Genomic DNA, 26109 nt, shown 5'->3' with positions numbered 1-26109 from the left:
TTTCTGCAATGCGTCTGGGGAGCGGATGTGCAAAAACCTTAAATTCTGAGGAAGCCCACCGGACCAAAACTACTTACGAGTTGAGCCAAACTGAGGAAATGCCAAGTTGTAATGGACATGTATGGAAGCACAGAGAAGCCAAAGGGAGTGAACTACCTTCTCTTTTCTCCTTCAGCCTCCTGGATCTAGGCCTGATTAGCAGAAGTTTATTTTTCTACTTATAACTCCTCCAGCCATCCACAAAAGTTCTATATACATTCATATTTATCAGCATGAAGATACCAGGCCAAAAACATTACTGTTAATAATTCATTTAACCTTATCTTTAAATATACTCTAAAACTGTTTCTTTTACTTTATTGCTTACAAGGTCTCTTCTATTCCAGTTTTAAAGAAAACAGCGGACTCTAATCTGGAGAACTGAGTATGATTCCCCACTCCTCCAGGTGCAGCTGCTGGGTGACCTTGGGTCAGTCATAGTTCTCTCAAGAGAAGTTCTCTTAAGAGCAGTTATTTGAAAGCTCTCTCAGCCCCACCTGCTTCACAGGGTGTCTGTTGTGGGGAAGGAAGGGAAAGGAGATGATAAGTCATTCTGAAACTCCAAGTGAAAGGTGGGGTATAAATCCAATCTCCTCCTCCTCCTTTACTACCAACAGCCTGGCCATGACTGAGAGCTTCCTAATAATCTATTATGGAGTTGCCAACTCTGGGCTGGGAAATTCCTGCAGATTTGGGACTGGAGCCTGGGGAGGGGAGGGGCCTCATGAGGGTATAATGCCATACAGTCCATCCTCCAAAGCAGGCACTTTCTGTAGGGGAACTGATTTCTGTAGTTTGGAGATCAGCTGCAATTCCAGGAGAAATTCCAGCCTCCACCTGGAGGTAGGCAACCCTGGTTTACAAGCCTTTCTTACCCTCCTTGCAGTGCCAGATTAACAATTAGGCAAAGTGGGCACTGGCCTATGGGCCACCATGCCTTTAGGGGCCCCAGACTGGCTCCCCCGCCAGGCCCCCCTCCAGCTTTCTCCCTGCTTGCAGACCTCCCAGCCTGCACACGCAGCCAGCAACCGAGCCGCTCTTTGCCCAGCTTGCCTGGTGCAGCTGCTGGCGTAGTTGCCAAGCTTGCCTCTCTCTGCCTCTCCCCTGCAGCTTAGTAAAAGGGGCTTTTGAAAAAGTGCCTGCAGGCTGCAATGGGGGGCTGCGGGCAGCAGGGTGGGCATTCTGACTGAGACAATTTGCAAGGGGGTCCCCGAGATTTTGACTGCCTAGGGGCCTCCACAAGGTTTAATCTGGCACTGCCTCCTTGTTGGAGCAAGAATCTACATAAACCCAGTCTGACAGCCACAGTATGACAGCTGGTGATCTAGCTGCCAGGCTAGGTCACAGTGACCTGATCAGCAGACCGGCTTGAGCCGGCAGAAGCCAAGTGATGCAATCTGCTGAGTCAGCATGGCCAGGATTGGCTGCTTGGACTATATATGATCTGTGTGTGCATCACACAGGTCTCTCCCTGTGAGATGGTGGTTAGGCGAAGCACTTTGTCCGTGGAGGTGATATTGTATAGACTGCACAAGAGAGCACTTGTTGTGTATATATGTTAATACACCTTTTGGCACTAGTTGCACGTGTCTGCCTGATTTTCTTTCCTGAAGCCCTGTGTCGGGCAAGTCATCTCCCTCACTCTGCTACTCCCGCTCCGACAGGGTTATGGGCCCAGGGCGCTTCCGCTGCGCGGAGGAGAGAGTTGAGAGTTGAGCTGACTGTGAGTTTGGAAAGAGCCGGAGGCGAGGAACGCCGGTGAAGGACACAGAAGCACCACCGTTCTCTGTTTGAGAGCCAGAGGGACGTCGGCAGCCAGCCGTGAGGAGGAGTCGGCACGATGGCTCAACAACAGCTTGGAGTAGCCGTTGAGAAGCTCACCTCAGCCAACTACGCGGTGTGGAGCCTGAGAATGCAACACTACCTCAAGCGTGAAGGGCAATGGCTGTTCGTGAGTAACCCCCCTGCTGACTTATCTCCTGCCGAGACTGTGTTATCGGATAAGGCACTGGCCAACATAGTGCTATCTATAGGAGATGACCAGCTGGTTTATGTGCGAGGGAAGGACACTCCCAAGGCTGCCTGGGACGCGTTGAGTGCGGTGCATGTTAGCACCACTGCTGGTTCCCTCATGGCCTTGACAAGGAGGATGTTCCGCACCGTTATGCCGGCTGGAGGGTGTGTGAAAGATCACATCAAACGGCTAACGGACTGTTTCGTTGAGCTGGAGGCAAGAGGCAAGACTGTAGCTCCAGACGACAGAGTGTACATTTTGCTGTCGTCGTTGCCACCTGAGTACACTCCCCTGATAACTTCTCTGGAGACGGTGGACGTAGCGACCCTGACCATGGAATACGTCTGTGCCCACCTGCTTGACTTCCAAGAGAGAATTGCGGCCGTGAGCTGTCCGGGGGTGTCGGCCGGGCAGCGTGCTGTTATCGGTGTGTCCGGGAAGACAGCCAAGAATGAGCCAGCTTTTGCTGCTGGCAGGCGTCCGAAGGTGGAGGAAGTGGAGCCGACTGCGTTTGCAGTCCGTCGCTGCTATGGATGCGGGTCGTCGCAGCACCTACTCCGAGCTTGCCCTGAGAGGGAGAAGAGGCGGGGGCGTGTGCGGCGAGAGCGGAGGACCGCCAGCCCGTGTGAGGAAGCAACCCGGCTGGTCACGTCTGCAGTAGAGAGCACAGGGTCTGCTTGGATTTTAGACTCCGGGGCAACGAGCCATCTCTGCTGCGAGAAGGAGTTGTTGAAAAACATTGACAGTCCTGAGCATAAGTATGTGAGATTGGCTGATGGGACCACTGCCAATTCTGTTTGCTCAGGCAATGTGGAATTTCCTGCACTGAACTGTATGTTGCAAAATGTGTTGTATGTACCCTCACTGCAGTCTAACCTGTTGAGTGTTAGTACACTGTTTGACCAGGGATACCAGGTGAGATTTGAGAAAACCTGCTGCAAAATCCTGGGAGGTGGGGGAAAGTTGCTTGTGACAGGAAAGAGGGAAGGTAAACTGTATGTGGTCCAGAGTGATTGTGCCCAGGTGGCTCAGGTGTCGAATGAGCCTGTGCACAATAATTGTATACATTTGCTCCATAGGAGACTTGGGCACTGCGGATTTAGGGCGTTAAAGAAAACCCTGGAGCTTGTGCCTAGTTTGAAAGTAAATCCTTGCAAATGTTACTTGGATTGCCAGGTCTGCAAGAAGACCAAAAGCAAGGCGTGTGCTGTTGCTAAAGAAAGCTCAAGGGAAAGCACACGAGCCCTGGAACTAGTCCATTTAGACGTTATTGGCCCATTGCCAAAGAGTCTGTCGGGGAGGAGATACTGCTTGGTGGCCACCGACGACCACACGAGGTACGCGTGGGTTTTCACCATGGTGCATAAGTCTGAGGTGTATAAGACATTCACCAAGTGGGTCAAAGCAGTGGAGAGACAATTAGGGGTTAATCTCCTAGCTGTACAAACCGACAGAGGGGGGGAATTCTTATCTAACCAGATGAAACGTTGGCTGGAGAACAAGGGCATTGCCCACCGTCTGACGAACCCGGCAACGCCCCGAGAAAATGGGCATGGGGCTGTATTGCAGAATGTGATGTATTGCATGTTAGAGGATGCACAACTGCCAATGACCTATTGGGCAGAAACCATACATGCAGCTGTTTTTTTGCAAAATAGGGTTTGGTGTAATACTGTGAAAAATGTGCCTTACAGGTTACTGTTGAACAAGACCCCAGATTTGAGTTCTTTAAAAGTCTTTGGGTCACGGGCTCGGGTTGGCATCCACTCCACGAGTAGCGGGGAGGGGGATGTCCGGGCAGAGAGCCTAATTTTTCTGGGCTACAAGCCAAGGGCCAGGTGTTATCGTTTCTGCAATAGCAAAAGCAAGATAACACTTAGTAAGAGTGCCCAGTTCAATGAAAAAAGCAGCTGGCCAAGGTTGCACTCCTTGCAGAAACAATTTGTCCTGCTGCCAAGTAGCGATAACGATGTTGGAGCGCAGCCCAGAACTCCAGCCCAGGAGGTGGCACCCAGTGGGGCTGGAGAAGGTGAGCCGAATGCTGGCACAGAGCCTGACGAGCAGAGTCAGCAGGCAGAGCCTCAAATGCAGGAACTGGAGGTAAAGTGTGAGAGTCAGGAGGTTCAACACCCAAGTACAGGGGCAGAGCAACCAGCCCAGGAGGTGGGAACAGAGCAACCCGAAGAAGACAAAGCTGGTCCAAGCACAGGGCCACGGGTGTCTGCCAGGTCCACCAAAGGCCAACGTCCCGCTAGGTACAAGTGTCCCTATGTCACTCTGACTGTCAATCCAGACCCACCCGGATTTGAGGAAATGTTAAAAGAAAAGGCTAAGAAATGGAAAGCCTGGGTGGCAGAGTGCGAGGCAAGGGAGAAGGAGGCTGAAGCCAAGCGTCTGAAAGAGCTGGCTGAACAGGAACACGATGATGTGTTTTACAATCATGATGAGTTCCTGAACGAATTCCGGAAAGGGTTCCGAGCTACGTAAATATGAACTGTAATGTTGCTGGTGGACATGTATGTAAACTGTGTAAAGTGTTTTGGTGCACTGGGTTTAAATAGATTAGGAGGTGTGTTGGAGCAAGAATCTACATAAACCCAGTCTGACAGCCACAGTATGACAGCTGGTGATCTAGCTGCCAGGCTAGGTCACAGTGACCTGATCAGCAGACCGGCTTGAGCCGGCAGAAGCCAAGTGATGCAATCTGCTGAGTCAGCATGGCCAGGATTGGCTGCTTGGACTATATATGATCTGTGTGTGCATCACACAGGTCTCTCCCTGTGAGATGGTGGTTAGGCGAAGCACTTTGTCCGTGGAGGTGATATTGTATAGACTGCACAAGAGAGCACTTGTTGTGTATATATGTTAATACACCTTTTGGCACTAGTTGCACGTGTCTGCCTGATTTTCTTTCCTGAAGCCCTGTGTCGGGCAAGTCATCTCCCTCACTCTGCTACTCCCGCTCCGACACTCCTTTGATACCAACCTTGGGAGAGCAATCTCAGGATTACTAAACTGTAGCATTTCTTCTATTATATTAACTATACCTTCCCAGTACTTTAACCTGTGGGCAGAGCCACCAATTATGTAGAAAGGTACTATTTTCCCCCCTACTACAATGGCAACACTTTCTAGAAGTTGTGGGGAACACCGCTTTTTTTTAGCAGGAACACACAGGAACACAGTTCCGGCTGGCTTGGTGTCAGAGGATGTGTTGTAATATGTAAATGAGTTCCTGTTGTGAAACAATGGTGACATCAGGGGATGTGGCCTAATATGCAAACCAGCTCCTGCTGGGCTTTTTCTACAAAAAAAGCCAAGGAACATATTATCCAATTTATCAAGGGATAGATACCACCTGTATGCAGTGTTCTCTCTACGCTGAGTTTGTGTGGGCTAGCTCAGTTTTTTAGCCTCCGGCTCACACATTTTTGACTCAATTCAGGAAAACTGGCCCCAGAGCAAACTAATTTATGCAATAGGTCAGAACTTTAATGCCAGTAGCTCATGAAGTAAAATTTTTGCTCACAAGACCCCACAATTTAGAGGGAGTATTATGCAACTTTTACTGTGTTCTCTCTTAGACCCACATTGGCTGAGATCTTCAAGGATTCTTTAAAAAGATTCAGCCAGATTTCAGCCAGGATTGGGACTGCAAGATCTTTTCCCCATTTCTCTCAATAAACCAAAACTTTTATCTCTGAGTTTGCCGGTATCATGTATATATTAGCTCGGGGCTGTCAGGTCTGACTCAGGAAACATCTGGGGATTTTGCGAGTGCAGGGTTACCAATCCCCAGTTGGGGGCAGGGGATCCCCCAGTTTGGAGACCCTAATACTGCTTCAGGTTATCAGAAAGGGGGGGGGGGAGGGAAATGTCTGCTGGGCACTCCATTATACCCTGTTGAGACAGAGAATTGATCCATGGGTATCTGGGGCTCTAGAGGGGCTGGGTTTTTTAGGCAGAGGCACCATATTTTCAGTATAGCAACCAGTGCATCTCCTCAAGACCCCATCCAAATTTCAAAAAGATTGGACCAGGGGGTCCAATTCTATGAACACCCAAAAGAAGGTGCCCCCATCCTCCATTATTTCCAGTGAAGGGAAGGCATTTAATAGTTGTGCAGTCCCTTTAAATGTGATGGCCAGAATTCCCTTCAAAGTTCAATCATGCTTAGAATCATAGAGTTGGAAGGGACCTCCAGGGTCATCTAGCCCAACCCCCTGCACAATGCAGGAAAAAACAGGTTGCTTACCTGTAACTGATGATCTTCGAGTGGTCATCTGTGCAGTCACACACATGGGTCTTGCCGCAGGCAATGAATCCATTCCTCGGAGTTCCAATAGCTCGCCTATAGCGCTTTTGGCGCGCTCCCCTCCCGCCCTGGGGAGCAGGCAGCGACCGCGCATGCCTGGAGCGGGGGGGGAGCGCCCATTCCACTCAGTTTCTTCCAGCCGCCGCTGACATAACACAGTACAGAGTTAAGTAACAACCACAGGAAGCCAGCAGCGGGGAAGGCTGGGTGGGCGTGTGTGACTGCACAGATGACCACTCGAAGATCATCAGTTACAGGTAAGCAACCTGTTTATCTTCTTCGTGGTCTCTGTGCAGTCCCACACATGGGTGACTAGCCAGCTGAGTAACCTGGAGGAGGGTGCTGGTAAAAGAAGATAGTTAGTCACATAAGAAAACAGATCATGTCCAAGACATAGAGGCAGAAGCGAAAACACTCACCATACTTCAGTGGAAGATGGATCGGAGAACTGCTTGGCCGAAAGAGGCGTCCCGTCTCGCACGAACGTCCAAAGCGTAATGGGAGACGAACGTGGAAGGAGAGGACCACGATGCAGCTGCACAGATGTCCTCTAAGGAGACGCCCTGTAGAAAAGCCGAAGACGTGGAGACCGCTCTAGTAGAGTGGGCCTTGAGGCCTTCGGGAAGAGGCTGTTTAGCCAGTTCGTAACACAACCTGATGGCACTAACTACCCATTTGGATAGTCTTTGGGTAGAAATTTTGTGTCCTTTACGCGGTTTACCGTAGGCCACAAACAGGTTAGGGTCCTTACGGAAAGGTTGTGTGCGATGCAGATAGAAGGCTAACGCCCTTCTGACATCCAGAGAATGCAGGGATCGCTGTCCCTGGTCCGATGGGTTAGGGAAAAACGTTGGTAACGCAGTGGAGGTAGACAGATGAAACTTGGAGACAACTTTGGGGAGGAACGAAGGATCCGGTCTTAAGACAACCTTGTCCCTATGAAAGATGGTGTAGGGAGGGTCATGTCTGAAGGCACATAAGTCACTTGCCCGCTTACCCGAGGTGAGGGCTATTAGCAATGCTGTCTTCCAGGAAAGAAGATTGAGCTGTATTGTCGCCATGGGTTCAAAGGGCGCCTTCATTAGACAGGAAAGAACAAGGGATAAACTCCACGTTGGGACGAACGGTTTAACCGGTGGATGTAGGTGCAGCATTCCTTTGAGGAAGGATTTAGATAAGGGGTGAGAAAACACTGTCCTGCCGTCGATAGTGTCATGGAATGCCGAGATGGCAGACAGGTGTACCTTAAGTGAAGAGTAGCACAAGCCTGATTTCTGCAGGGATAGGAGATAATCTAGAATCAGGTTTAGAGGTGTTACCTCAGGTGTCAAATGATAGGGTGCAACGAAGGAACAAAAGCGCTTCCATTTGCGTTGGTACGAGAGTCTAGTGGAAGGCTTCCTTGCGTTGAGAAGAATATTGGTCACTTCTGTGGAGAGGCAGGTGAGTGTATCCTCCAAGCAGTGAGGGCCAGAACCCGAGGGTTGTGATGAAGTACCTGGCCGTTCGCCTGCGATAGAAGGTCTCCCACGATCGGGAGGCGGCGGTAAGTGTGTTGTGACATTTGCAGAAGTTTGGTGAACCATGGTTGCCGTGGCCACCACGGTGCGATAAGGATGCAGTCCGTGCCATCCCGTGCGACCTTCGTCAACACGCGTGTCAGTAGGGGGGTTGGCGGAAAAATGTAGTGGAGGGGACCTCTCCAGAGATGTAGGAAGGCATCGTCGCCCTTCCTGCAGTAGAAACGGTGACATTTGGCATTGTCCCTGGAGGCAAAGACGTCCACCCTGGGGGTCCCGAAGCACCTGAAAATCCGACGAAGGTAGGTCAGATTGATGGACCATTCGTGGTCGTCTATACGTATCCTGCTTAGGGAGTCGGCCAATACATTCTGTACACCTGGGAGGTGGATGGCGGTCATGTGGATGCTGTGTTTGATACACCATTCCCAGAGCAGTGTGGCTATGCGACATAGTCGAGGGGATCTGGTGCCTCCCTGCTTGTTTACATAAAATACTGTTGCCATGTTGTCCGTGGAAATCTGGATGTGGCGACCCGCAATGAGAGGAAGGAAGGATTGAAGAGCTCTGTGTACCGCAATCAGTTCTAAGCAGTTTATGTGCAGGGTCCTCTCCTGAGGGGTCCAGAGACCTCTGACAGTCTTGCCTTCTAAGTGGGCTCCCCATCCCCACATGGAGGCGTCTGTTGTCACGATAGCCGTTGGAGTAGTTGGTAGGAACGGCATGCCCTCGAGGAGGTTGTCGAGGCTGGTCCACCAAGTGAGAGAAGGAAGGACTCTCCTGGGGACGGTGAGCAGGGTGCTCTGAGGTTGCACGTGAGGCCGGTAGGCACGTACGAACCAGAGCTGAAGTGGTCTCATTCGTAGCCTGGCGAAGAGGAGGACTGCTGTAGTAGCGGCCATCAGACCTAAAAGACGCTGAATAGTTAGGGCCGGTTGGATGGGATGTAGCTGGACCATCCTGGCAAGGGTGATGATTGTCATAGCACGGTCCTCTGGAAGGAAGGCACGGTGTAAAGAGGTGCGAAGATGGGCCCCTATGAAGCAGAGATGTTGAGTGGGGGTGAAGTGCGATTTGGTGACATTCACCCGCAGGCCTAGAGACTCCAGGAGGAGAAGGGCTTCGTGGAGATTGGCCTCGAGCTGATTTGGAGTTGGTGCAATAAGGAGCCAATCGTCTATGTACGGGAAGACTGTGATGTTTCGTAGTCGAAGAGCCGCTGCCACCACCGCCATGCACTTGGTAAATACCCTGGGTGCAGTGGAGAGGCCGAATGGTAGGGAGATGTATTGATAATGATGTTGGCCGATCGCAAACCGGAGGTATCTGCGATGCTGAGGTCGGATAGTCACATGGAAGTAAGCGTCCTGAAGATCTAGGGAAGCCATCCATGAATCCCTTGGAATCAAGGGCAAGATGGACTGCAACGAGATCATTCTGAATTTTCTGTACTGGATAAATTTGTTTAGCTTCCGAAGATCTAGAATAGGACGCTTGCCTCCATCCCTCTTGGGGACCAGGAAGTACCTTGAGTAGAGTCCCATTCCCCGATGTTGGAGGGGAACCGGTTCTATGGCTTTTTTCTGGAGCAAGTCCAGAATTTCGTGATGGAGGTGATGGGATGGAGGGGTAGCCACGAAGTAGTGGTGGCGAGGCAGCGAAGCGAACTCTATTGCGTACCCCAGACGTACGATGGTGAGTACCCAGGAGTCGGTCGTGATTGAAGTCCAAGTCCTGTAGAATGGGGAAAGACGCGTGGGGTAGGGTGACTGAATGGGGAAGTCAAAGAGACTGCTTGGTAGGGGGGGATGATTTTTTGGACTGCTGAGGGCGTTGCCTTTGCTGAAAAGAAGGCTTCTGTTGCGCAGGTCTTCTTTTCCAGTATTCAGACTGTTTAGGAGAACGCTGGCGTCTTTGGAAAGATGGTTTCCAAGGTTGTTTGCGGCCAAACGGTTGCGAAGCAGGTTGGGAGACTCCTAGGCGCTTGGCCCTTTTACGACCGTCGTCAACAGAGGACAAGACCTCATCAGTAGAGGCATGAAAGAGGCCGAGGCCATCAAAGGGAAGATCCTCTATCTTCTGCTTGATGTCGGGTTGAAGATTAGTGGATCTCAGCCAAGCATGACGACGCAGGGCAACTGAAGAGGCGAAGACACGGGATGAACAGGAGACCGCATGTCGAATCGAATTAATTTGTTGTTTGGAGACCCTGGAGAGTTCGGAAACCAGGGCTGATGCTGTTCTCTGAGAGAAGTCGGGAAGCGATGGTATCAGTGGTGTGAATTGGTTCGCCAGATTAAAAGTATAAGCAGCAAAATAAGCCAGGTAATTGTTAAGCTTCGAGTTGGTGGAGGCAAGTGTGAAGATTTTCCTTGCCAAGGTGTCTAATTTCCTTCCCTCACGATCGGGCGGCGCGGGATGCCTGGAGGGTTTGGCCTTCATGGCAGAATGAACAATGATAGAGTTCGGAGCTGGATGTGAGGCGAGGAACTTAGCGTCGGGGGCATGGACTCGATAGAGGGAGTCCAGCCTCTTAGAAGTGGGAGGTACTGATGCAGGTTTGTCCCAAGTCTCCTGAAGACCCTCCAGGTGCACCGGTAGCATAGGAAGCAAGGACCCGGGAGGGAAGTCTGATTGCACCAGGTCATGTACCATGTCCGACACTTTGGGGGAGTCCGCCTGGAGAGGTATCTTCAGTGCCTCCGCCATAGAAGTAATAAGGTTGAGATACGCTTTGGATGCATCAGACGGAGAGAGCCTGAGCTGTTGCGCAGAGTCCGAGGGGAGAGACGGAGAGTGGTCCTCCGAATCCGAAGAGGCTGGGGACTCCCTACCCGAGGAAGAGGCTCCCGTGGAGGGGGAGGGTGGATGAACGATCGGTTCCGAGATGGGGGCTGCAGGCTCCGAGGTCTTGGGAGGAGACCGAAGTCGAGAATCCGGGGCCACGGATACAGTGGCAGAAGCAGTACGCGGTTTAGCCACGTCTCGGTACCGAGGGTGCTCACGGCATTGATGCGAGGGGCCAGCCTCTTGTTCAGATGATAGGAGGCGGTTGAGGAGTCTGGGTGAGTACTCGAAATGGCTTCGAGGGTCACGAAGTCGAGAAGGGCGGTCTAAGTGGAGCTGAGGTGAATCCTCGCGTCGGGTTGTGCGCGAGTAACGAGACCGAGGCGAACCGCCATAACGGACCCATGGAGTAGCGGGATCACGGTGGAAGTAGGAGTCTGATTCCTGGTATCTACGATGGATGTCCCACTCGGAGTGGGAGCCGGAACGGTGACGGGACCTGCCCTGTCGAGGTGAGGGCGATCTGGATAGAGGAGAGTATTCATATCGGCTCCTGGAGTAGTAATCTTGCTGTTCATAGTAGACGGAGGAACCGGAGTCGTGGCGGCTACGCGGAGAGCGTGATCGAATTCGAATCCGATGGGAGGAGACTTGCGTTGCCGATTCACGGTACAGCGGAGAGAGTGCAACATCGTGGAAGGAGTCAGGTCGCAAAGATGGGCGTAGGTAAGTCTGTGTCGGGTCGGTGGTACGGTCGGGTTCAAGGATCTCAGAAGGTACCACGCTATGTACTGAAGGCGATCGAGATCGAATCGGAATCACCTCCACGGCCGTGGAGGTGTGAGGTGTAAGCCGAGGCATGTCCGTGATGACGTCAACCGGGGTCGACAACTCGGACGGCAGGAGTGGTTGAGCTGAACTCGATTGAGCGGTCGAGGACATGGTGTTACGGGGCTTTATGGGCGCCGCGTCCGCTGACTCGGAATGACGCGCCGGTTCGGAATGGTGAGGTTTCTTAGGCGCCGAATCCGAGTGTCGAGGCTTCTTAGGCGCCGACTCCGATTCGGAATGACGCAGTTTTTTCGAAGACTTGTGGCCGGCTTCGGCGTGCTTCGAAGGTCGTTTCCCGGACTTGTGCGTCTTTTGAGACTGAGGCGCAGCCGGGGCAGCCGAATCTCCCGCTCGAGGTGGGGGAGGCGGCGAGTCGGAAGTGGGCATAGCCCGCAGGGACCGTTCTAAGAGGAAAGCCTGTAGTCGTGCGGCGCGGTTTTTGCGTGCCTGCTTGCCGAAGTTCGCACAATGCGGGCAAGCGTCGACTCGATGGCCCTCCCCGAGGCAGAAAAGGCAGTGACTGTGGCCGTCTGTGGTGGGAATTTTAGCCCCACAGTGCCTACACTTTTTGAAAGTAACCTTCCCTTCCATACGACCCGGACGGTGGGGGGAAGGGAGGGAAGGGAGGGAAGGGACGGGTAGGAAAAAGAGAAGAAAAGCGCAGAAACGGTTTTTTTTTTGTTTTTGTTTTTTGTTTTTTTAGGACGAAACGGGGAAAGAGAAAACGATACCAGTCAAAGTAGAGATGAGATGAGCTGAGGAGAGACGAGCTAAGGAAGAGCGCAGCGAGGAAGGTGTTGTCCGGGCGGCGGAAAGGAAGAAACTGAGTGGAATGGGCGCTCCCCCCCCGCTCCAGGCATGCGCGGTCGCTGCCTGCTCCCCAGGGCGGGAGGGGAGCGCGCCAAAAGCGCTATAGGCGAGCTATTGGAACTCCGAGGAATGGATTCATTGCCTGCGGCAAGACCCATGTGTGGGACTGCACAGAGACCACGAAGAAGATCTCACAAATATCTCCCCCTAAATTCACAGGATCTTCATTGCTGTCAGATGGCCACCTAGCCTCTATTTAAAAACCTCCAAGGAAGGAGAGCCCACCACCTCCCGAGGAAGTCTGTTCCACAGGAATTCTCTAACAGTCAGGAAGTTCTTCCTAATGTTGAGCCGGAAACTCTTTTAATTTCAACCCACTGGTTCTGGTCCTACCTCCGGGGCCACAGAAAATAATTCCACACCATCCTCTATAGCAGGGGTGGCCAACAGTAGCTCTCCAGATTTTTTTTGCCTACAACTCCCATCAGCCCCAGCCAGCATGGCCAATGGCTGGGGCTGATGGGAGTTGTAGGCAAAAAAAACATCCAGAGAGCTACTGTTGGCCACCCCTGCTCTATATGACAGCCCTTCAAGTACTTGAAGATGGTGATCATATCACCTCTCAGCCATTTCTTCTCCAGGCTACACAACCCCAGCTCCTTCAACCTTTCCTCATAGGACTTGGTCTCCAGACCCCTCACCATCTCCATCACTCTCCTCTGGATTTGTTCTAGGCTGATTCTGCATTAGTCTTTGCTCCGGCGCTGTGTTTCCCCCGGGGCAGATGTTGGTTTCCGCATATCTTGACCTGGGGCGGCAGTTTGACCCACCTCTGAAGCGGTGTTGCCCCAAATGCGAGAAGTTTATTTTTGATGCGGTTCCGGGGCTCAAAATTGATGTGCGGAACTCACGCCAATGCTCTGTCAAACTTCTCACATCAGTAGAACACACCCACATAACTCCACGCCCATGATTCCGCCCAGTTATTTAGTCATTCTTCCTTAATTTTACTCCCTTTGAAAATTATCCAATATTTTCCTGAAATAGAGTAATTTTTTTAAACAACTCACGTTTCGTGTTACAACGCGAAAAATATATAACGATGTAACGCAATTTTCTTTTACTGAATACATCCCTTGCTTCCACCCGCCCCCATTCTTTATGGTATTTGTAATGTACTCAGTGACGAGACGTGCAGAAGGCAACATACTTTATTAGAAGGTACGTCACAGAACAGGGCAACGCGGGCCGGGACCCGCTTTATATACATTCTCCCCGGAACAGCCCTCCAGCTGGTCAGTCCAATCCTGGCCAGTCAAACTTCCCGCCACTGGTCTTGATTGGCGGAGACTTTCCCACGCTGCGCAGAGTGACCAGGGGACTTCCCCTGGGCACCTCTGCTGCGTGGCCACTCGGTGCTACTTCTTACAGACCAATACACTACACTCCTCCCCCCCTAGTTCACTGTACATAGTCTTGCAAGTATGCGGGAGCCCTGCGTTCCCGGGTAGATCACCTCGGGGTCGCTTGGGGCGTTGAAGTGGTCCCCTGGAAGGGGATCTCCTCTCGGGGACTCGCGTCTGGCGGCCGGTCGACCCGGGTTGCAGTTCTGGGTCTTCCGGTCCCGGGAAATCGTACGTCGGCAGGGTCGGCGCCTGTGGGGTTACTTCAGGTGGTTCTGCGGCTGACTCTTCTGCGCTTGCTGCTTCCCCGGCTCCGGCTGGCTCCTCCGGCAAGGTTTGGCAGCGCAGCTGGTCTATGTGCCGCCTTAAGATCTGGCCCCCCTCTGTCGAGACCTCGTAAGAACGGGATCCCGTCACCCGGAGCACCCGGGCTGCTACCCACTCAGGGCCGTTTGCCAAGTTTTTCGCATAGACAGGGTCCCCTGGGAAGAACCCCCGCGCCGCTTCCCTGACCTCGGGTGTGCTGCGGACGTCGGTGGCCCTGTCTGGATGTAGCCGGTCTAGCCTTGTGGTTAGTTTCCTACCCATAAGTAGTTCTGCGGGGCTTGACCCGGTGAGGGGGTTAGGGGTAATCCTATTGTGGAACAAGAAGGCTGCCAGGCGGTGGTCCCAGTCCCCCTGTACAATCCGCCCCAGGGCTTCCTTGGTGGTACACACCATTCGCTCTTCCTGCCCATTGGTGGCCGGATGGAAGGGGGCGGACCGGACGTGTTTGATCAGGTACCTATCTAGGAACTCCCGGGAGGTGAAGGCCGTCCCGTTATCTGTGACCAGGGTATTGGAGATTCTGTGCGTGCAAAATACCCTTCGCAAGGCTCTCACTGCCGCCGCTGTTGAGGTGGACGCTATGGGGATTACCTCTAGCCACTTAGTATATGCGTCTACCAGTATGAAAAATATTTGGCCCTGGTAGGGTCCTGCAAAATCTAAGTGCAGATGGGACCACGGCTGCGGACGGTGGACGGGGGCGCACGGTGGATCGGGCCGGGATTCCTGGCAGGGTTGGCACCGTTTCACCCACCCCTCTATCTCTTCATCCATCCCCGGCCACCAAACGTAACTGCGGGCCAGGGCTTTCATCCTCACTATCCCCGGGTGCGTTTCGTGAAGGGCGGCTAACACCTGCTTCCGCATGGGGGGGGGGACCACCACCCTGCTACCCCAGAGTATGCATCCCTTGTGTAAGTAGTACTTTATTCACAGTCATCCGACCAGCTTAATACAAACAAAAACAAAATCATAAAAACAAACCCATCACCTCTTACACAAAATTCCTGACGCCAACTATTGCACATATTGTTAAAACTCATAACCAAGATTTACACTCTCAATTTCCCTCCTTTGTGGGTGGATAGCTCATCCCTGTGCGAAGCGAAAGGTTTGAACTCCGTGCCTACCTTGCTCGTGGGCCACCCCCTTCCCACCCAGTCAGAAACTCGAGCGAGTATGCAGTCCCTTCCCGTGGCCCAAGCCACCTCAGCGGCGTGGAGGGGCTGCTCGGGTAAAGACTCCACTAGCATCACATGGTGGGCTGGGGCAGGATCGGGGTCCATCGAGGGAAGTGGCAGGCGGCTCAGGGCGTCAGCGTGTCCCATGGCTTTGCCCGGGCGGTGCACCAGGGTGTACATGTATGAGTTTAAGAATTGGTTCCACCTCAGGACCCGCTGAGACACAATTTGTGGGGTCTGGCTGTCAGGAGCGAGGAGGCCCAGGAGCGGCTTATGGTCCGTGGCAATGGTGAACCGCCTGCCGTACAGGTAATTGTTAAATTTGTGTACTCCAGCCACAATCGCCAGAGCCTCCTTATCGATTTGGGCGTAGTTCCGTTCTGCGGAGGTAAGGGTCCTGGAATAATACGCCACCGGAACCTCCCTCCCGTCCGGGAGTTGGTGCCCCAGGACTGCACCCACCCCGTACGGGGAAGCGTCACAGGCCAAGATCAGCGGCAGGGCTTCATCGAAGTGGTGGAGCACTGCGTTGGAGACCAGTAGATCTTTGACCGCTTGGAACGCCATGGCTTGCTGCTTCCCCCAAACCCACAGGGCTTGTTTATCGAGCAGCCGGTGGAGCGGTTCCGCGATGGCGGCTTTGTGGAGCAAGAATGAATGGTAAAAGTTCAATAACCCCAAGAAGCTTTGTAGCTCCACCTTGCAAGTTGGGGCCGGGGCTTGGACTATGGCCCTGGTCTTGTCCTCCGTCAGGCGGATCCCCGCTGCATCCACGGCAAACCCCAGGAACTCCACCCTCGGGACCCCTAGCAAGCATTTTCTTTTTTCACTTTTAGCCCCGCCGCTTGGAAACGGCAGAGGACCTCTCGCAGGCGGCTGCTGAACTCCTCAGTGTCTGGGGCGGCGATTAGAACATCATCGAAAAATGGCGGCACTCCGGGGATCCCTTTAAGGAGAGAGTCCATTATGCTCTGAAAAAGCCCTGGAGCTACGCAAACCCCAAATTGTAGCCTCCGCACTCTAAAGGCTTCCCTGTGGGTCACGATGGTCTGTGCCTCGGCTGTCTTGGCGTCGACCGGGAGTTGCTGGTACGCTTGTGCCAAATCCAGCTTCCCAAAAATTTTGGACCCCGCTAATGCTGCCAGTACGTGGCTGACCACCGGGACAGGGTAGGGGTTGTCCTGGAGCTCTTTGTTTATCGTGCACTTGTAGTCAGCGCAGATTCTCACATCCCCATTTGGCTTCACCGGTGTGACTATGGGGGTTTCCCAGGCCGCGTAAGACACTGGTTCCAAGACTCCCTGGGCTGTGAGGCGGTCCAGTTCCGCCTCTATTTTGGGTTTTAAGGCGAACGGGACTCGCCTCGCCTTGAGCCGGATCGGTCTGACCAGGGGGTCAAGCGGCAAGGTGATGGGCAGCCCTTTGTAGCTTCCCAGGGACCCGTCAAAAACTGCTGGAAACTCTCGGCAGACGTCCTCAAAACTGCTCGTCTGCACTTGCTCCACCCCCACTAACTGGATCCTTAATGGTTGAAACCAGGCCAGCCCCAGTAGGGTGGTGAGCTGGCGCTTGACCACCAGAATGTCCAGGGGACCCCTGAAGTTCCCTCTCTCTACCCGTACCCGGGCCCAGCCCACGATGTGTACCGGGTTTTTTTGGAAGTCCCTCAGAACAAAGTCAGCCGGCCTCAGGGTGAGGCGGCGGCGGGAACATAGTTTCTTAAGGGTTTCCTCCGAAATTATGGAGATGGAGGAACCCGAGTCCACCTCCATGAGGCAGGGGGCGCCCTCGATGAGGACCGTCATTTTAAACTTGTCGGGGCGGTGAGGGGCAAGTTCAATACCTGCAGGCTGGTAGATGCTGTTGTGTGGCCCTTGGTGGACTCGTGATGCGCTGTCGGTCGCCGGCAGCTGTTCTTGGCCCGGCAAGCCCGAGCGATGTGGCCCATCTTTCCACAGCTCTGGCAGTCCATGTTGCTGTATGGACAGTCCCTCCTCTCGTGGGGGTCGCCGCAGCTGGCGCATTTGATGGTGGGAGGTCACTCCATCGCTCTCTGTCTCGTGGGGACTCTTGGGTCCGCTCCTTGTGGCCGCCGGAGCTGGAAAGCCTCTTCGTCCTCCCGATCGCCCGGTGCCATCTCTTCATGGTGGACTGCCTCTCCCCGTGGGTGGCTGTACGCTTTGGTGGCCCTCTTGAAGGCCATCGCCTCGTTGAAGGCATGTTGGAGGGTGAGCTCTTCCTTGGCGAAGAGCTTCTGCTGCAGCCTTTCGTCCTGGAGGCCCCAGACAAATAGGTCCCTCGGAGCCTCCTCCCGCTTGTCGAAACTGCAGTTCCCTGCGATCTGGCGGAGAGCGGCCAGGTAGACTGCAGCCGTTTCCCCGGGCTTCTGATCCCTCTTGTGAAAGAGGAATCTGCGGGCGACAAGGGACGGTTGGGGCGAGAAGTGCCCTGTGAGGAGTCTGACGACCTCCCCGTATGTCCTCTCGGTGAGCTTCGCTGGGGCAGAGAGGCCTCGTGCGATTTCGAAGGTTGTCTCTCCGCAGACGCTCAGCAGGACGTCCCTCATTCGGTTGTCGTCCGTGATCATGTTGGCTCTCAGGTAGCACTCGACCCGTTCAGTGTAGGTCTCCCACCGTTCGGGGTGGTCAGGGTTAAATTCAGCAAGGTGGCCCGTCGTTACGCTAGAGTTCGCCATTGTGGCGGCGGGTGTCTCAGTCTCTTGCGGTCCTGCGCCTTCCTCGTCTCCAGCCAGGTCAGTTGCTTTCCACTGGGGGAAACCTTCCTAGCCAGATCCCACCTTCGTCGCCAGTGTAATGTACTCAGTGACGAGACGTGCAGAAGGCAACATACTTTATTAGAAGGTACATCACAGAACAGGGCAACGCGGGCCGGGACCCGCTTTATATACATTCTCCCCGGAACAGCCCTCCAGCTGGCCAGTCCAATCCTGGCCAGTCAAACTTCCCGCCACTGGTCTTGATTGGCGGAGACTTTCCCGCGCTGCGCAGAGTGACCAAGGGACTTTCCATGGGCGCCTCTGCTGTGTGGCCACTCGGTGCTACTTCTTACAGACCAATACACTACAGTATTCCACTTGATTTTGATAATGTGTCATTGCATTGTGATTACTTTCTTCCCCCTCCGATAAAAATCACTCCTGGCTATTATAATTTTTTTTCCAAATAAGATTGTTACAATGCAACTAAGTAAATAGTGATGTTACACGAACTGTTTTAAAGATGCGCGATTGCCACCTTTATCGATCCCCCCCCCGGTATGGCCTCAAACGGGAATTTGATTATGTTTATAGGTTTATATTTTTAATAGGTTGGGGAAACTTTCTCCCTTAACCCTTCTGCATAAATCTCCCCCCCCCCCCGCACCTTCATGAATCTGTTTGTAATTTGCTATAGCTTTTAATGGAAAACTGTGTGCTTAACGTTCAGCGTGTGTGGATAAAAATGGTGGATTGCCGACTCAGATTTCCCAGGGCTTAGATAACCTGACAATGGCAGGGCGAAAGGAAAACACGTGACTGCCAGTATTATGCCTCTGGCATTACATTGTAACACAGACAAAGACAATTGCGTTGTGACATGAATACACATGCGTGTTAAAAAAAAAAGGGAAATGTATGAGGGAGAGGGAAATTGCTACGATTGTGGGGGAAACTCTGGGAGCAGCAGTGATGCAGAATCAGAACACACGGAACGGATTGGGAATTGAATCTGGGAGAAATCCTCTAGTGCAGAATTGGGAAATCACACCCACATGGAACAACCCCGGAGCGAAAGGGAGGCAAACGCCAAATGCAGAATCAGCCCTAGCTTGTCTATATCCTTCTTAAAATGTGGTGCCCAAAACTGAACACAATACTTCAGGTGAGGTCTTACCAGAGCAGAGTAAAGCGATAACATCACGTGATCTGGACTCTACTTCTGTTGATACAGCCCAAAATTGCATTTGCCTTTTTAGCCACTGCATCACACTGTTGACTCATGTTCAGCGTATGATCCACTAAGACTCCTAGATCCTTTTCGCACATACTACTGCTAAGACAAGTCTCCTCCATCCTATAACTATGCATTGGATTTTTCCTACCTAAATGCAGAACTTTACATTTATCCCTGTTAAAATTCATGTTATTGATTTTAGCCCAGTTTTCCAGCCTGTCAAGGTCATCCTGTATCCTGTTTCTGTCTTCTTCTGTGTTTGCAACCCCTCCCAATTTAGTATTATCTGCAAATTTAATAAGCATTCCCTCTATTCCTTCATCCAAATCATTGATAAAGACGTTGAACAAAACAGGTCCCAGGACAGATCCTTGAGGCACTCCACTTGTCACTCCTCTCCAAGAGGATGAGGAACCATTCACAAGCACTCTTTGGGTACGATCTGTCAACCAGTTACAGATCCACGTAACTGTAACAGAATCCAAACCACATTTCACTAACTTGTCAACAAGGATAGTATGGGGAACCTTAACAAAAGCCTTACTGAAATCAAGATAAACAATGTCTACAGCATTCCCCTCATCTATCAAGGTAGTCACTTTCTCAAAAAAAGAGATCAGGCTAGTCTGACATGACTTGTTCTTGAGAAAACCATGCTGGCTCTTAGTAATCACATCCATTCTTTCTAAATGTTCCAGGACTGACTGTTTGATGATTTGTTCTAAAAAATTTCCAGGTATAGACACCAAGCTGACGGGTTGGTAGTTAGTTACCCGGATCGTCTTTTTTCCCCTTCTTGAAGATAGGGACAACATTCGCCCGCCTCCAGTCTTCCGGCACCTCTCCTGTTCTCCAAGAACTTGTCACACCCATGCTCCTGGCTCCATCACCAAAGTTACCATATATTTCCTGAGTCGCACCTGGCAACCCTAGGGTGGAGCCTGGAGCCTGGAGCAAGGCTATGACAAGTACGATTGAACTCTGAAGGGAATTCTGGCCATCACATTTAAAGGGACCGTACACCTTTTACATGCCTTCCCTTCTCTGGAAATAATGGAGGATGGGGGGCACCTTCTTTTGGGGCTCATAGAATTGGACATCCTGGTCCAATATTTTTGAAACTTGGGTGTATGTGTGCGTGTGTTTTTTTTCACCAGATGTTAAGCTGAAAATTTGGTTTCTCTACCTCAAAAAACAGCCTCTCCCCGAGCCCCAAATACCTAAAGATTGATTCTCTATTACAACTGTGAGGACCAGTCTCCGTAGGGTATAATGGAGTGCCCAGTGGATAGTCAGCCCCCCCTCCCTGATAATCCTGAAGCAGGGGGAAGGTCTGATAGACTTTCCCGCCCTTCTCTGTGGATTGGCCGGTTCTTTCATGGGTGTGTCTGTCTTTTAGACCTGTGTCTTTAGGAAGGGGAAATGGTGGGATATTTTTTTTTCTGGAGGCCTGTGGTAAGTATCTGCAAAAAAAAAGGTAGGCTTGGGACTTTGCTCTCTTTTGAAAAACAGTAATTATCCTGCTGAATGACTTGAAAGACACTAACTTTCTCCTCCCTGTCCCCACACACCACATGCTCCTTTTATCATCAACCAAGAAAATCTTACATCTGCTTCAGTAAATTAAAAAAAAAACACACCAGCAACCAACAAAGGATTTTTCAGAGATTTATTTTTTCCAGAGCTGGACTCTCCCATTTAACTAGGCCCCAGGGACCCTTTCACTACTCAAATAGATTTAACTAATCCTTTTTTCGATTGATTCAAAAGCTTAAAGCACTCAAACCAAAAGAAGCATGGCAGCACTGGAAACAGTCATACAGTCCTTATTGTAGCCATATGTTTGAATTCATTGGTCACAAGTGATTATTGCCGCTGCCAACAGGTTAGCAGCAAGAAAGGACCCATGAAAATGTTTCTTCAGTTCAATTGCAGGAGGCAGAGTGAAGTGCACTTGAGGTTAAAGCCCTGGAGTTAAATGGCACTGACTCAGTAAAATAAAGCTGTGATCCGGAGCCCACTCGCTTGAGAATATCAGTGAGGCTTGCTGCTAAGTGCATTTGGTTGAAGTTGAAACTGCAAGCCAAAAGAGTTTTGCTGACAAATGGCTAGGAAGAATATTATTTATGCATTGAAATGTACAGGCTGCCCCTCTACACAGGCTCTGGAGAAGTAACCAAAGACTTAACTCCTTTCCCACAAACATAACAATCCTAAAACCTGTTACTGGATATTGCTAGATGTGTAATGTCACTTCCATGGTTTTCCTGGAAGTGACATCACATCATCAGCCTGATAGCCATTTAAAAAAAAAAATCTCCCACTGCTACTATGAGCAGTGGTGAGGGGAAAAAAGACTGAGATGGAGGTCCCCTACCCCCACTAGGGGATTGGCAACCCTGAGGGAATCTGTAGGGCACAGCCCAGTACCGGACATTATTTCCCTTTCTAGAACCACTTCTCACAAGCATAGTGAAAATACAGTAGAAAAGGGTTATCACTGCCCATAAATGCCTTTTAGAGTTTGTAGCAGTCATTTCCAGATTGGAACCCATATTGGTCCAGTGGCACCTCATGGTAGAATAAATCTGTGTAGTCTTTAAACTGCCACTGGACTCTTGTGGGGTGGGTTGTGGTAGAGCTAAAACTGAAATGAGTCAGGGTGGAGAGTTTTTTTGGGATCTTATTGGGCCCTGCCTACTTTCCTTCCTTAATATGCGCACTACTCTAAACAATACAAACACTACCCTTAAAAAAACCCCTCTTGAATTGCTTCAGAAAGATTATAAAAAACTTGCTCATTAGAGCTGAATAAAAATGATGCTACGCATATCTTTGTTTCTCTTCAATATGGTGCCCTTGCTAGCAAATTTCAGTCCTCCCATACTGGTCACTCTCTTTGTTTCAGAATTACTGACCACAATTATGCTAAATATTCCGGGGTTAGGTCTACTTATTAATCTCTCATCTTCATACCGTAACCCTGAACTTTCATGTGATAATAACAAGAAGGAAAGAGAGGCAAGTTGTTCCCTTTCTCCCAAAGGGAAAATTAATTATTAACATAATTTGTACTTACCAGTACAACTAATCCCATCAGCTTCCAATTCATAGCCAGGGTCACAGCGACAAAGGAAGGAGCCATAGGTATTGACACAGTTTTGCACACAAGGGTTGTCAGTTGTACATTCATTAACATCTGTGGAAAAGCAGTACTTAGAATGTCAATAACCTTTTGCAAGATTCAGCTGTAATTAATGCTTTCATGAAAATTATGTAAACTGAGATGAAGCGGGGGGGGGGGGGGGTTTGTGACAGAATATAATCTAACACATACGCAGCCCAAAAACTGTCATTAGGATTATACTCATGTATCTATTTTTTCCAAGCCTAAAATAGACTGAAACGTTCAAGATTACAAATAAAATACCAGTCATGACTTTACCTTCAAATTTTACATCTAGAATATGCTCCAATTAGAGCTTTCATTGGGAGTATCCACTTGTGGAAAAGTTATGACCACTAGTGGTTACAGCCCCAGGTAAAGATATGAGACACCGGCGGGCCTCAGATTCAGTGGGAGCTGACAGGAGCACAGCTCCTGAACCTTTCTGAGAGTTCCTCCTCCTCCTGAGAGTTCCACCTCATTGTCCATTGAATAGTAAGTGCAGCTGCATAACAATCCGTGGATGAGCTCCACCACTTATTTTTCTACAAAATAACCCCTGCCTGGGATTCAAATTTCCACTGTGACATAAAGCTTGCCAGTCACTCTCTCTCAGCCCAACCTGCCTCACAAGGTTGTTGTCAGGATGGAGAACCATATATTATATGATGCTGCCAGGAGGAAGGGCTGGATTAAAACGTAGTAGACAGACACACCAGACACATGCTTGTCACATTCTTACCCTCATTGGGTTGTGCCCTTGTCAGTCATGGTTTCAGACAAAGACATCACCTAGCTGTAGTTAAAGGAAGGAAATGTATTACACCAGCCAAGGAAGCCTCCATGATATGGCTGGCAATTCCAGATTAGGAAGTTCCTGGAGATTCAGGGGTGGAAGCTGGGGACGTTTGGGTATAGGGAGGGGAGGCATCTCAATGGAGTATAACGCCACAGAGTCCACCATCAGGAGCAGCCATTTTTGTAATCTGGAGATAAACTGAAATTTGAGAGATCTCAATGTCTCATCTAAAGGTTGGCATAGCAACCCTACTCCATGAACTAATGAGCCAGAGTGGGTCAGGTGGTCCCTCCCTGATTGAAGAGGCTTTCCCTCTGCCTTTGAAGGATGCAGTTATTACACCTCTGCTCAAAAACAAAACAAAAAAACCCTTCATTGGCTAGGGATAATGTGCCCACTTACAGGCCAGTCTCCAATATACCTTTTCTAGGGATAGCTTGCTTTGCCAGGCTCTCTCAATCACACAGCAGAGCTATAAAGCCAAGCGTTTCTTTCTTCTATTGGGATGCTCCTCCCCCTCCTGGTCCCCTATATTTGGTGGCAAAGCAACTCCAGGGTTTCCTGAATGACACATCTGCTCTTGACCCATTTCAATCTGGCTTCAGGCCTAGGTTTGGCACCAAGACGTCTTTAGTTGTACTGGCAGACAATCTTCATTTAAAGTTGGACAGGGGACAGTCTTCCTTGTTGATACTGTTAGACCTCTCAGAGGCCTTTGATATAGTTAACCACTCCATTCCTATCCACCAGCTGTAATATGGAGTTGGCATTGAGGGCATACCCTTCAGTGGCTTCACACTTCTGTCTGTCTGACGAGACACCTAAAAGTCTCCACCAGTGGTGCAGAATTGACTGCGTGGATGTCACCAATATGCAGAAGATACCCAGCTTTACATTTAGCCTCCAGATGTGTTCATTTTGGCTCTGAACCAGAGTATTGAGGCTGTGGTCAGGCGGCTAAAGCAGAAAAAACTAAAGCCGAATCCGGACAAGACATTGATAAAATATTATAGAGGGACTGAATACATTTGTCCTAGATAATGTTGGCATTTTTACCTTCAATAGCTTGAAGGTGCTCATGGGCCCTGCCTTGCAGGTTGAAAAGCAGGATGGCATGGTGTCCAGGAGTGCCTTCAACAAGCTGCATCTGATTTGCCCACTTTCTCATTTCCTGGACTCAGTTGATCTGTCCACACTTATCTATGCTTCTGTAATCTCATGGTTGGATTACTGCAACACGCTGTCCATGGGGCTGCCCTTGAAGACAACCTGAGAACTACAGCTGGCCCAGAATGCAGCAGCCCAGCTGCTGTCAGGGGCTAGCTACCAGAAACATACGATGCCCATTTTGAAATAGCTTCAATGGCTGCCAGTCTGTTTCCAAGTTCAATTCAAGGTGCTGGTTATGACCTTTAAAGCCCTTCACAACCCTGGCCCTCATATTTGAAGGGCCATCTCATTCAACATATCCCTGTGCACCAACTACAGTCAACACACAGCATTCCTTGGCTATAGGGTTGCCAGGTCCCTCTGAGCAAGCAGCAGGGGGTATTTATTTATTTGATTTATATCCTGCCCTCCCTGCCGAAGCAGGCTCAGGGCGGCTGATAATAAGCAGGGTATGCTGATTGGGAGCAGGGTATGCTTACCCAATAAGCAGGGTATGCTTATTAGGAGTAGGAAGGAATGCCTGGAATTTCCACAACATGCCTACGTGACCCAGAAATGACATGGGCATGTCAGGGGGGTGACGCTCTGGTTTTTGGGCAAAAGTCTTTGGTAGAATTAGCTTTTACCATAGAATTTTTGCCCAAAAACCAGAGTGTCACTCCCTGGATCTGCCTATGTCATTTGTGGGTCACACAGGCACATCACTTTAATTTCTGGTGTTCCTCCCTTTTTGGGGGGTGGAGTATTTCCCCCCACCAGTCAGCTGGCCAGCGGTGGAGAGGTGGGGCCTGGCAGTGGGAGACCCCACTCCCACCAGTGGGTCTGGAATCCCTAATTGGCTATCACACCACTTAGAGAGGTCTGTCTGGCATCACCAGAACCCAGGCATTTTCCATTGTGGCTTCAGCACTGTAAAATGATGTCTCTGAAGAGGTGAGGGGAAGGGCCCCCAGGGAGATCTTCAGGAGCTGCTACAAGGCCTGCCTGTTTCCCAGGGCTTTTGAGGGGGTCTCAATGGAAAGCATCTTTTAAAGGGGAGGGGAGAAGAAATGGGAGCAGGGCTGGTCCTGCCAGTAGACAAACTAGGTGACTGCCTAGGGCACTGGCCTTCTGGGGGTGACAACCAGGGCAGTCCCATGTGACTTGGTGATGTTATCAGTGTGTGTTGGGGGGAGCACCAGAAGTTAGCCTTGCCTAGGGTGCCAGATAGTCTGTGGCCAGCCCTGATTGGTGGCTTGTTATTTCATCTTTCTTTTTAGCTGGGGATGTTCTAATTATGTAAATTATTGTAAACCACAGAATAGAATCATACAATCACAGAGTTGGAAGGGACCTCCAGGGTCATCTAGTCCAACCCCCTGCACAATGCAGGAAACCCACAAATACCTACCACAAATTCACAGGATCTTCATCGCCGTCAGATGGCCATCTAGCCTCTGTTTAAAAACCTCCAAGGAAAGAGAGCCCACAACCTCCCGAGGAAGCCTGTTCCACTGAGGAATCACTCTAATGGTCAGGAAGTTCTTCCTAATGTTGAGCCAGAAACTCTTTTGATTTAATTTCAATCCATTGGTTCTGGTCCTACCTTCTGGGGCCACAGAAAACAGTTCCACACCATCCTCTACATGAAAGCCCTTCAAGTACTTGAAGATGGTGATCATATCACCTCTCAGCCGCCTCCTCTCCGGGCTAAACATCCCCAGCTCCTTCAACCTTTCCTCATAGGATTTGGTCTCCAGACCCCTCACCATCTTCATCGCCCTCCTCTGGACCCGTTCCAGCTTGTCTATATCC

General features: G+C 50.8%; 1 protein-coding gene across 1 annotated transcript in view; it reads right to left on the bottom strand.

The window, feature by feature from the left end:
• Positions 1-26109, bottom strand: part of FBLN5 (fibulin 5) — a 133037-nt gene that overhangs the window by 16028 nt on the left and 90900 nt on the right. Inside the window, exon 7 of the mRNA XM_060261184.1 lies at positions 22260-22379. Within this exon, the coding sequence (XP_060117167.1) occupies positions 22260-22379 (120 nt within the window). The remainder of the gene's footprint in view (positions 1-22259; positions 22380-26109) is intronic.

The sequence above is a fragment of the Heteronotia binoei genome, chromosome 21 (assembly GCF_032191835.1).
Source record: "Heteronotia binoei isolate CCM8104 ecotype False Entrance Well chromosome 21, APGP_CSIRO_Hbin_v1, whole genome shotgun sequence".
Lineage (NCBI taxonomy): Eukaryota > Metazoa > Chordata > Lepidosauria > Squamata > Gekkonidae > Heteronotia > Heteronotia binoei.
Note: the sequence above shows the minus strand (reverse complement) of the source record. Positions and strands in the feature narration are given on the sequence as shown.